The 12,028-nt window shown below is 43.8% G+C and overlaps 2 protein-coding genes across 10 annotated transcripts in view; one reads left to right on the plus strand and one right to left on the minus strand.

Annotated features, from left to right (window-relative positions):
- Nucleotides 1-7,014, minus strand: part of DOCK4 (dedicator of cytokinesis 4) — a 248,839-nt gene extending 241,825 nt beyond the window's left edge. For 7 of the 8 annotated variants that reach the window (XM_083698883.1, XM_083698879.1, XM_083698878.1 and 4 more), the window contains exon 1: nt 6,700-6,985. In XM_083698883.1, the coding sequence (XP_083555009.1) occupies nt 6,700-6,736 (37 nt within the window). In that variant the 5' untranslated portion in view covers nt 6,737-6,985. Of the gene's footprint in view, nt 1-6,699 lie in introns of all 8 variants that reach the window. The other variant, XM_083698882.1, reaches the window with a different exon arrangement.
- A 121-nt stretch (nt 7,015-7,135) lies between these two features.
- Nucleotides 7,136-12,028, plus strand: part of ZNF277 (zinc finger protein 277) — a 41,135-nt gene continuing 36,242 nt past the window's right edge. The window contains exon 1 of one of the 2 annotated variants that reach the window (XM_083699367.1): nt 7,136-7,371. In XM_083699367.1, the coding sequence (XP_083555493.1) occupies nt 7,329-7,371 (43 nt within the window). In that variant the 5' untranslated portion in view covers nt 7,136-7,328. The remainder of the gene's footprint in view (nt 7,372-12,028) is intronic. The other variant, XM_083699366.1, reaches the window with a different exon arrangement.

Below are 12,028 nucleotides of genomic sequence, written 5' to 3' on the forward strand. Positions count from 1 at the left end.
CATTTATTAGCTCCACATATCCCTTGTGTCACCCATTCCTTCCTTCCCTTTGCTATGTCCCCTTGCTGACTTGCTTAACAATATCAGCTCTAGAGAAGGAGCAAGCTTTTCAGTGACAGGTGTTCATGCATTCATCTGCAAGTCACCAAGTATTATCCCATGAATGTATGAACCAGCTTTATGGAGGAAAACATGCATATTTTCAGGATTAGTGTATCAGCTACATGGATGGCCCCTTACAGAAAATTATTCTGTCCGATTGATAATGCAGAAGTCCACATGGTGAGTGTCAGGGTCAGGTGCCAGAAGGAGGTCAGCAATAACTCACAGTGTTAGTGAAGTTAACTCTTTATTCAAAGAAACACATGGCTCAGGAGGCCAGGGCTAGTGAGCACAACAACTTTTCCTGGTAGACATTATACCAATGAGGTAGCTATGAGAACTGAAGGTGCCCACCTTCCCACAGCTTTCCTCGTCCCTCAAGTCCTTCCCAAGCAATCTGAGACTCTGTAAATGCATCTGTACTTGCTCCACCCTCTTCATACCGCTTCTGGTTCTGGGAGACCGGGGGGGGGGGGAGGGGAACTGGTCTCAGCAGGAGGGGGAGACACCAATGTCTCTTCACCAGCCACCCTCCTCTCTGCCTCTCTCCTCTCTTGTTTCAGCTTGATATTCTGGACTTCTCTCTTGCACAGCTTCTTCCTGCTCACTAAACACTGTTACCTCTTCAGCTTCCAACACCTACCCCACCCCCATCCTCTTCTCCTTCTGACCACTCATCGTCATCCCACCACCAATCCTCTGGCTCTGGCCTTCTTCTCCTGGGGGTTGCCTTGGGGGTTTCCCAGCAGGTGTGCCTCCCACCATTCCTCTGCATCCAGCCAGTCCATGACATCAGCTCTCTGAATAAAAAAAAATGTTGCATGCAAATGTTCAGTGCTGAAGTGTTACCTTGGGCGTTGCTTCAACTTCTGACTCTTAAATTAAAAACTTAAATTATGTATGTTTCTGTTCAACATTGAGATTTGAGGACTCCAGCTATGTTCTGGTGAAAAGAAATGATTATTCTATATGGTTTTATAAATCTTCACACACGGAATGGATACTACTTGATCTGCCAACCTTTCAAGTCTAAAGCAAATTTGATGTAATTAACTGACTAGCTGCATAACTGTTACAAAAAATGGAAGAAGCAAAATGGGAGCCCCTGAAAGTGCTTTCACTCCTGAGCCATGAACAGCAGCAGAGGGTAGGTACAGAACCGCTCACCATAATAATGATCACCTTAATACATAGTGACTGTGTGTAACACAATCTGTTAAAACCCTGCAAATTAACTCTTCTGTTAAGTCCTGAGTACTCGTTTTGAAAGCACAGGACTGCCCATATTGCAAGGCTGCCTGCCTTCCCCCTCCCCCAATCATAAAGGTTTTATCAGATATTAAGATTCATTTGCATAATGCAATAAAACTGAACCGTTCATGTTACATGTGCTATGCTATCATATTGTCAGGGTCATATTTTTTCATTACTTAGTATAATACTGCTCCATTTCTTGAGGAGATCAGATTTTATATCAAATTTGGTTCCATGTGCTCTTTCCTTCCTATAAACTATTTTGCATATTTTCAGTATATGATTTCACCATCAACAGAGAGAAGAGATGTTAGTCACTTTTTGTATGGTACTTTTTGCCTGAATTGCAATAACACCATAAGATGTATAAACCTTCTTCCTCACCAGAAGTTTCATTCTCACCAGAAGTTTCATTGAAAACTTTAAATACTTTACACACATGTTACATGAGTTCCCAGTTGGTAACCTGGACAATATGAACCAAAGGAGAGTTTGATACAGAACAATTTCCCCCGCCATTGGAATAACTTCTATCCATATCATCATATCTATATATTTTTGTTGGTGTCAGATGATTTTAACTGTACGTATTTGCAAGTAAAACTGCATACTTTGCTTTGCTTAAAGCCACCTAGGAAGTAACATGAAATTGTCAGGTTTTGGAAGCACCAAAAATTATCACTACTGGCAAAAGATTACACTTCAAAAATCAAGAAAATAACAGCACAACAGCAAAAAATGAACCAAGAGTCTTTCAATCTGCACTTTCAAAGACAGGGTCTGAATAAACAGACAAGTCAGGAAAAAAGCCTGTTTAGAAAAGGGATGAGGTGTAAACATCCTATGATGGGAAGGTTTTCTCCTTTGCAATTGTCTTTCCCATAGTTTTCCTCTTCCGTAATGAGCAAAACAAGTGACCCAGACGACCTGTGGCCATGGGTACTTTTTCTTGAGATTCTTCAATAACTAGGACTTCTCTACTGAATAAGTAACATGACCAGCTGTATTTAAATTTCAGTGCATTAAAACATGAAGCAAAATTCTGGATCAGCTGAAGTCCAAGGGAATTTGGGAGATATCACTTCCATTTGGCAAAATAAGCAGAGACAGATGAGTCTCTCATCACTTTTAATAGATAACAACTTAATCCTCTAATCTAAGAGAAGGCCATGCACAGCTCATAGGCTGAACAGCTCATAAGCTATATCCAGCCAGCCAAGGTTTCGCCTTCTGCTTCCACAACAAAATCCAGCTTTTCCCACCGCCTGTGCCTATGGTGCTTAAAATCAAAACCAAAATTATGAAATGAGGCCCCAGGCCATTATTTTAGCTATCTCATCTCAGGTAAAAGAGCAACCCACTGAACTAGTCAAACAATGTGGAAAGTAAATTAAAATGACACTGATTTCACATTGGCCAGCTCCAAATTCTTCCCCAGATACAACCAGGTGCCTCCACTGTTAATTTCAGGAAGTACACATTCCACACTTGTTTTGCCCATACATTTCAGGTGTGGCTAGTTGACTTTCAGTTAAAAGCCATGACTTACAAAATAACTCTACAAAACGTTCACTGGCCATGTTCCATGTTAAAATTAGATTAATAGGAGAACTTTAAACAGGTTCTCCTGAAGTCAAATTACCAATGGAATTCATGTCAACTTTCAGTTTGCTGATATATTCAAGAAATTAATTGAGATTGGTGTGAGCTAAAGGAGAATTAAATATCTCACAAAAATTACAGCTTCCAGATTAATTTTATGGACACCTTTCATGGCATGGGCTGAGTTCCATATCAGACACACTGAGCAGAATCGTGGGGGGATGGGATTAAGCTCAATACACACTCTAAAGTGCAACTCCTCTATAGCATTAGCCCCCTTGGACATGCAAAATTGATGATGGTGTTTGATGTAAGCTCTAACTGGGCTGCAGGAACTTTAAAAAGGCTCAGTACATCATTGTAGTAAAATTGTTAGGATGAAAAATGCTATGGTTTTAGTTTGGAGTCTTAGCAGACTAATAGCCAAACTGAATGCAATGTTTATGGTCAACGTTGCTCATTTGCAGGTAAGTGTGCATAGAATAGCAAACTTAACGACAATTCTTATTTACCTGGGAGAAAAGCAGGGCTGGAAACAAATTGGTCATAATTTGGGCAGGGGGGTGCTCATAGTTACATACACAGTAATAGAGGAATCATATGTTTACTCATAGGTATGTCCCAGTGTGTTCAAAGGAATTTACTTCTAGTGAATGAGTTTAGGATTGCAACGTAAGGCTGAATACCAGTACGTGCTTTTTTGGAATTAAGACCCATTGAACACACTGGGGCTTTGGTATGAATATATATAATATTAGGGATGTAATTCTAGGCAAAGTTACTTAAACACATATTTAAGCCAGGCTGCATGGCTGCCATATGTACTCTTATGTTCTTAACCTGTGGGTCCCCAGATGTTGTTGGACTACAACTCCCATCTTCCCTGAGCTCTGGCCTTGCTAGCTAGGGGTGATGGGAGCTGTAGTTCAACAACCTCTGGGGACCCACAGGTTGAGAAAGGCTGGGTGGAACTCCATCTTGGAAGCTGCTGTCTAATGCTTACTATTTGGGAAGAAGTCCCACAGCACTCAGGAGGACATTACTTCTGAGCAAATATGCACAGTATCGGGCTGTACACCAAGCAGGCAGCAAAAGCCTGCTGAAAATCATGAACCCTTCATATTAATAAAATAAAATACAGCTCTTAGGTTTGCATGTAATAAGGGAGTTAACAGTACTTCCCATCACACACATTTCATCATTTCCCTGCATTTGCTGCTCTTCACATCTCAGGATTCTTATGGGTTTGCTTCAACGGCAATTCATTTTTAAGGTGATGAAAGAAAAACCAGTTGCCTGTCTGGTGACTAACTGCACTAATGAAGAGGTGCCTAAGGCCTCTTTCTGGCAAATGTTCAGGCAAGACACCAAAGCGATCACTGACTCAACATTGAAGCCATTCATAAGCCAGCACGTGTACTCCACTCAGCCAGTGACAATTGCCTGGTGCATTCTCCATGTAGCACAGTGGCATATGCTGAAAGCAATTCAAGAAAGAGAACCAAATATTTAGATCAGGAAAGGGCATGTTCAAAGGGTTGGTTTTTTTCTTCAGGAAAGGGTATGTTGTATTTCCCCTGAGATCACAAGAATAATAGCTTAGCGACACTGTCACACCTTTTCCACTTCAACAGAGAGGAAGCAACCAGAGCACAGTACAAAGTTCGCTGGGGAGAGACATCTTTCAAGGAAAATGTTATGGTCCAGCAACTCTAGGTTGGCAATTTAGATTGTGTGTGTGTGTGTATTCCTTCCCATGAAATAAACTGTAGCATTCAGATTGTTCTTCGTGTGTGGAAAATCTGTTTCAGTTGTTGGGGGGGGGGGAACCCTTTCAAAGTGTTAAAAAAATGCAAGCAAATGTTATAGCTTGAAATACTTGACCAATAATATCCCACATGCCATTCCAGGAAATACCAATGTGGCTTTTCAATCCATGTGCATAGCTCAGTGTGTGTATTTTCCCCGCAAAGATCAATGGGAGGACTAATCAATATCCAGCAGCCCAGCTGTGACTGGGTACATAAAGAAGTCAAGAAAATAAATCCCATCAATGATCTGTATAATTTAACATTTGGGTCATAGAGCAGCATCTGGGATCATTTCCAAATGGAGCAGTTGCATGGCATGCATCCTGGCTCCCATGCTCATGGTTAAATACAGAGAGATCTCACACACACATATACAGAAAGTCTTTGCATTCCAGCTGGATTTTTCGTTACACCTGCAATTCAGCATGCAGGAATACCTCAAGACCAGAGCAAGCAACATTCTTGCCATGCCCTTCACCTGTAAAGCCAATCAAAGCAGCTGCTATTGGGGTGAACTAGTCAGCAACTACGAAACAAAACAATAAGCAATTCTTCATCACTTTGTCTATCAGCTGAAGAGACCCTGCAATCTCATCTCCAAAGCAGAGGTGGGCAAAATAACCCCATCGCCCATTGGCAACTGCTATCCAAAACCCAGAGCAGGGAAGATATCCTTGATGTTCACATCATTTAGAAAGTAAATTTAAAATGAGGCACAATGTAAGAAATAATTAATACCGCAGGCTTAACATTTGTTTTCTTTAAAACGGAAAGCTTGCTATCTGTCTGGCTGAAATTAATAGCCCCAAGTAGTATCAGAAGAATCTGGTGTAAGTGACGAAGGAGAGAGAAAATGCGAGCTTTAAATAGTCAGTTGAGGCAAGGGTGTGTGTGTTTGTGTGTGTGTGTATAAGGAGAGAGGAAAATCAGAAGAAAACCTACATGCCGCTGTTGGGAGGCGGGGTGAAGGGAAAGATGCGAAATTCCACATTCATCAGTCAACATCTAACGTCCTTTGTTGTTCACCTTTTGTAAGAGAGGATGGAAGCAGCCTTTCCTCCTCCAACAGGATCGCAAGTTCCCTAACTGACAATACACCACCCTGCCTGTTTCCTTGGGCAATCCAAACACTTTTGTACTCCATTAAAGCCGAGAACAAAAACACCACTACTGGAAGTAGGTTACTATCCAGATTAAAACAAAAACACTCCTCGGCCAACCCCAACACACACACACACACCCCACACATCACATTCAGCCGCGCACTGGTGCCTCTCGCAATCTACACGAAAGATGGCAGCAGTTTTTAGCCTGTCTTTAAATCCTATGCCAAAATACACATTTTCGCACAATCGAGAGCTTGCTTAGTCTGCTTTTCTTTTTTATCCAGGACGCCAAGAGGACTGAGGAAAACCTCCCCCCCTCTTTTTTTAACGATGTTGCTTGCTTAATTGGATACATTGTTTGGATATCGCGTTGCATGCAGACTCTTTAAAAAAGCCACTTACTCTTCTTACGAGCAATGGTCGCCAATTATTATTTTTTAAATAATAAGATAGAGATCCAATCCTTCCCCGCCCCCTTTGCTCCACATTTCCAAAACCACAAAAAGACACTTTTTCTGTGTGGTGTGTGTGATATGTTGAAGGATGAGGAACGGGAAGAGAATGGATCTCATGCAATGATGGGTTTTTCGCTCGCACCAAACAGCAGCATCCGACTGGAAAGTAAACAGACCGATGCACGAATTGCCAAGATCAAGGTTGGAGGGAGCAAAAGGGTGCGCGGCGGGTGCGAAGGATGGGTGCCTCGCCTTCTCCTCTCCCGACTCGCCCCCTTCGGAGCAGCAAGCCAGACCCGGGGAGGGCAAAGCGAGGACAAGCCGAAGGGCGCCAAAGGAGGTCTCTTGAGGGGAGCTCTCCTCACTCACCCACTCCGTATTTCTCGTGCTCGGTGGGAATCCACATGCTCCAAAGAGTGCAAGGCGGCTCTCGGTCCCTCTTGGCCAAACAATAACAGGAGCAGCAGCAGCCGCGGCTCCCCTCCGCCTCAGAGCAGCAGCAGAAGCAGCAGCAGCAGCAGCAGCGACCGCCAAGCGGCGAGCCCCCTTTGCCCGGCGGCCAGCGCTCCCGCTCGCTTGTGCGCGCCTCAGCTCCGCTCCTCAGGCGACCGCGGAGAAGTCATTGTTCTGATTGACCGAGCCCAGCTCGCGCTCTGGGACAGCCGCCGCCAGCCCCGCCCCCTTGCCCCGCCTTCCCCTCTCGCTCGCCTCTTTCTCAACGCCCCCCGGCATGAAGTTTCAATGGCATGATGGGAAGTGTAGTCTTTCCGGAAAGCCACGCCTCCCGCTCCGCGCCGTGTGTTCTCGGGCAGAGCCCGCGGCCAAAACAAAAGACGGAGCCCGGCGCTCCCGACATCCCTTGAGTCGTCGACGACGACGACGACGAGGGGCGGTGGGAAGGGGCGCCTCGTCCTCTCTCATTGGCGCAGCCCGGTGGAATCCCCCGCGTGCCCGCGTAGCCTCGCCGCGCGATATCCTCTCGGCTGCAGGCCGTGGCCATGGCAACTCCCCAAGGCTCGGCGGAGCGGGCGAGGAAGAGCGGTGAGTTCCGGCGACCACGTTACAGCCGGTGGCTGCTTCATGCGCTGTGTGCCGACGTGACTCTTGAGCCGCTTCCGTTGTATCATTAGAATTGTAGAGTTGGAAAGGGTCATCTCTAGTCCAACCCCCTGCGAGGCAGGACTCGAACCCACGACCCTGAGATTAAGAGTCTCCTGCTGTACCGACTGAGCCAACCCCTTTATATAGTTAGGTGCGTGGGAAAGTTGACAGGCCGTGACAAGGGAAGGGCTAGGAAAGGGAAATAACAGCGTTTCCTTGCCTTCTTGTTGCAAGGGTCTGCAGCACGTGTAGGCATCGTCACCCGGTGTGCAAACCATCATGCAAATACTTTCACGTGTCTTGAGAGAAGTACGATGGCGTTACTACTTTATAGGGCAGTGTTCCTCTGCAGGTCCTCAAATGTAAGCTCATTAGAGTTCTGCTGGTTTACTTCCAGAAAACTAGGTGCACCCTTAAGGATAAAATTGAATAATTCAAAGCCTAATAAACAAATAAATATCTCCTCAAATTTTCTAAAATATTTACAGATACATGAATCAGTTGGAAGGGACCACGAGGGTTATCTAGTCCAACCCCCTCCAATGCAGGAATATTTTGCCCAGTGTGGAGCTGTTGGCAAGCTAGATCATCACAGAGAGTGGGCTCTTTCTATATAGCTTTTCACCCAAATATATTTCTGAAGCCTACAAGCGCAGGTAAATCAGATCTGTGGCTAGTCTCTACATGGTGTCTGAAGGATTCAGGCTGTTACTCTGTGCACGCACTTGGAGTAAACCTCACCAATCAGAGTGTGAAGTGTTTGGGAGTCAGTTCGCAAAGGACTGCGTTTTCGAGCTGCAGTTTCCTGAATGATTGGAAGAAAACCCTGTTGAAGGCCATCAATCTTCCTTCTGAATAAACTTGTACTGTCAGGTGTATTTTGGGACGCTATGCCCAAGCTGTTGCAACAGAAAGGGGATGAATGTTATTTCTTTTTGCCGTGTATTTTACTTAGCTTGCAGTTGCATTCCATCCTTGAAAGGCACATGCCTGTTTTTGCCGGTCTCTTTCTAAACACCAATGAAGATGTAACGTTGGAACCGTATGTGCATGAGTTGAAGTAAAGAGATGACTGGAAGGGAAATGGCTGGAAACAGATCCAGGATGAGCAAGTATTTTCTACAAACATATGGCATGTGTTTATCGAACACAACACCAGCTTTGTCAGAAATTGGTTTAGCTTGCAGTGGCACATGCTTCAAATTCTTGAAGTACAAGAGAATGGGTAAAAGGCGTCCTAAATGACAAAATTTGGTGTTACTGAATATAAGTATGCATCCCTGAAATGGCAAGTTGGTCTACCAAGTGCTTATGCAGTTACTCCTGTCGCACTTTCCTGCAGATTTTTATAAAAGGCTATGCCACTAGCTCTGAAGCCTCAGGAAGATGAAATCCCATTCAGTAATGAAAGTCAGCATAAGGAAAGAACTGGAACAAACTGCAAGACTTCAGTATGCCCACAGATCCTTGAGGTGCAACATTGCAGTGTGCTTTGATGTTCATCCCTTGAAGAGCAGTTTTTACCTTTTTGTGTTCAATCTCTCTTCTTTTCAGGGCACTTGTTGTTCTCCTAGTAATCTCTAGATCTTGCTTCCCTTTCCCACTGTGCTTCTGGGGAATCCTGCTCCTGTGTCTGATTGTAATCAATCTGGCAATGTGGTAGGGAAGCAGAAGAAAAAACAAGCTGCTTGTGAATATTTACATAATAGTGCATAACAGCACTCACTATGTTACAGCAGCTCGGTTTTGTCACAGGTGAACACAAAAAAGGGTTTGTTTGAATTATTTCTATGCCACTCTATTTTGGGGGGGACTTCTAATTTACGGCATATTTATGTTATCTGTTTATAAAAATATTTATAAAACTATTCCCTCATAAAATGTCAAGGCAGTGTACAATAATATATGCAGGTAAAATATGAGATATCAAGAGAATTATACAAAATAACTACCACTACTGTCTCCTTTGGAAAAAGCTAAGCTGAATAGACCTACCAGTATAAAAGGTCTTCAAGAGAGACCTCAAAATTAGTAGTAAGGATCCGCTGAAAGAGCATTCCACAGCATGAGACCAACAAGAATGAATGCCTATGTTCTAGCTGAAGCTATCTGAAATGCAATGGACAACTAACAGCGTTCCTCTGGATACTATTGGTGGTAAAGCTGGGCTTATAAGGGCTCAGGCAGTCCTTAAGGTGTCCTAGATTCAAGTTCAGGCCTTTGTGTACAAGCACCTTGTAGGAAAACCATCACCAATAAGGTTATGCCAGTGGAATGTCACCTGATGTTTAAGGAGTCAGTGTGATAACTAAATGGATGGTGACATGGTTTAGGTCAGAAAAATCTGGATTTAAATCCCCATTCTTCTATTAAGTTCACTGAGTGGCTTTTCGCATTCTAACCCTAACTTACCTTAGAGCTGATTTAGTGGTGACGAATGTGTCCTGTGAGCCAGGAAGTCATCAGTTCAAACCTTGTCTCAGCCATGAACTCACTAAGTGGCTTCAGGCAAGCTACCATTCTCTTTCACACTCTCCATCTCCTTACACACATCTTGCATCTCACCATCATAGGTTTGTTGTGAAGATAGGAAGTAATGTATGTCAAGCACATACTGACTGGGACTGATGGGAGTTGTTGTACAAAACAACTGAAAAAGCCAGGTTGGCAAAAGAAGAGAGGTGCCCAGGTGTTGATCCATTTCATTATTCAGCAGTATTCTTAGCTGTGTTAAGGCCTGAGTAAACTCATGGAAAGCTCTCAGATTCCAAAGCCTTCTTGTTCCTCTGCCGTAAAGGACCCTTAGGAATATCTGGTCTTGGCTGTGCTTCCAGCTAACATTGCAATTTAGGATGTTTCCGGGCTTGTGACTTTTCAAAATTGTCTTTAGGAGTAAAAACAATGTCTTCCCTACTGAAAAACCTTAGCAGGTGTTTTAGGCACATTCTTTTAGTGCAGTTCTGTTAGAAGGGTAATGATTACAAGCAGAAGTGATTATGTCTGAAATAGCTTTTCTAATTAAATTCCAAGCTCCAGTTATTATCACTACCAAAATTGGGTTTCTTAAAATAGTAGATGTTAATTACGCTGAATTAAAATCATACGAATAAATCTTTATCATACAAGTAAAACCTTTTAAAGTTATTATCTGATAACTGTACTAAGTGTTATGGATGGTTGGAAGCAAGAGCGTCTAGTATCCAAGAAATGGGGCGGAAAACAAGCTTCCCGCACCCAGTCCTTTCCTATATATCTTATGCATAGGTTTCAAACATCTCTACTTGGGTTTTATGTCCATTATATTTAACTCGCACAACAACACCCATGAATTATTAGCATTTGTTCCTGCTCCTGCTTTTCTTACAGTTATCTAGAATTGTGAAGTAACTGCCAAATAATAAGAATTCACCCTTGTTAGGAGTGGCATTTTATTTTATTTTTTAAAAAGTAAGCCCTGCTACAGGGAAGTAGTATTAAAAGTGTGCATGCTCCACCAAGATACGTAGCTCCAGATACAACAGGAATATAGTCTGGAGGTAACGATCATACCCACTGATTACCTGAGAACCCCTGCCCCACCACATACCATTTCATATAGTGGTATTTTTCCCTTTCTTTTCGATAAATCCCATTCCACAATATGTGATTTGGGGCCACGTAGGTGGTGGCACCACAAGCACAGAATGTCCTTTCTAGGGAAGTCGAGCAGTCTGCTTCATATATTGATTCTTGGCGGAGTGTAAAAAAACCCTTGTCTTCTTTAGCATCAAATAACACAAGACTATGCATGCCTATGCTTTTCCTGGGTTAAGATTATAGGATTACAATTTTAGTATAGGAATGGTATACAGTATGGTATATTTCAACATTCTGAAATGCTACCACTTTGCTTCTTATGTTTAACATCACAATTAAACCTTATTATTTGAGTAGGGGTAACTTTAGGGAAGTGTATCTTGTTGGGTCTAAAACGGCTTCGCTGGCTGAGGATCCCTTCCAGAGTACAATTCAAAGGGCTCATGCCTATCTTTAAAGCAGGGGTAGTGAACCTCAGGCCGGGGGAACGAATGCAGCACTTGAGGCCTCTCTGTCTGTCCCCTTGGACTCTCCCTGGGCTATATTCACTCCCTGCTCCATATCATTTGCTTGCTCCACATCCACCATGTTTTTACCTGATTGGAATGTGTTGCTGAACTCGGATAATGTTTTTTGCCTGCCTGGGTGGAGATTAGAGGTGGATATGTGAGTAGGTACCAAAACGTGCAGAGGTAAAACTTGCAACCACTGCTCTGTCCACTTCTGTTGCTGGTTCTGTCACTGCTGGCATGTAGCCCTCAGAAGATGTCATGGACTGGATGGGTGCAGAGCACTGGTGGAAGGCACCAGCCAGAGAACCCCCAGGGGGAGAAAGCTCAGAGGCAGCCAGTTGGTGGTGGGTTGAGTGGTCACAGGGAGAAGGAGCAGACTGGGAGATGGAGGTGTCAGAGGCAAAAGCGGCGACAGGGTTTTGTGAAAAGGAAGAGGCTGCGGCAGAGCACAGTTCAGACTCCGAGGCAGAAGCCAAAGAGTCTCCCCCTTCTGCGACCAGCTTGCCTCA

Source organism: Podarcis gaigeae (genome assembly GCF_964106915.1).
Source record: "Podarcis gaigeae genome assembly, chromosome: 10".
Lineage (NCBI taxonomy): Eukaryota > Metazoa > Chordata > Lepidosauria > Squamata > Lacertidae > Podarcis > Podarcis gaigeae.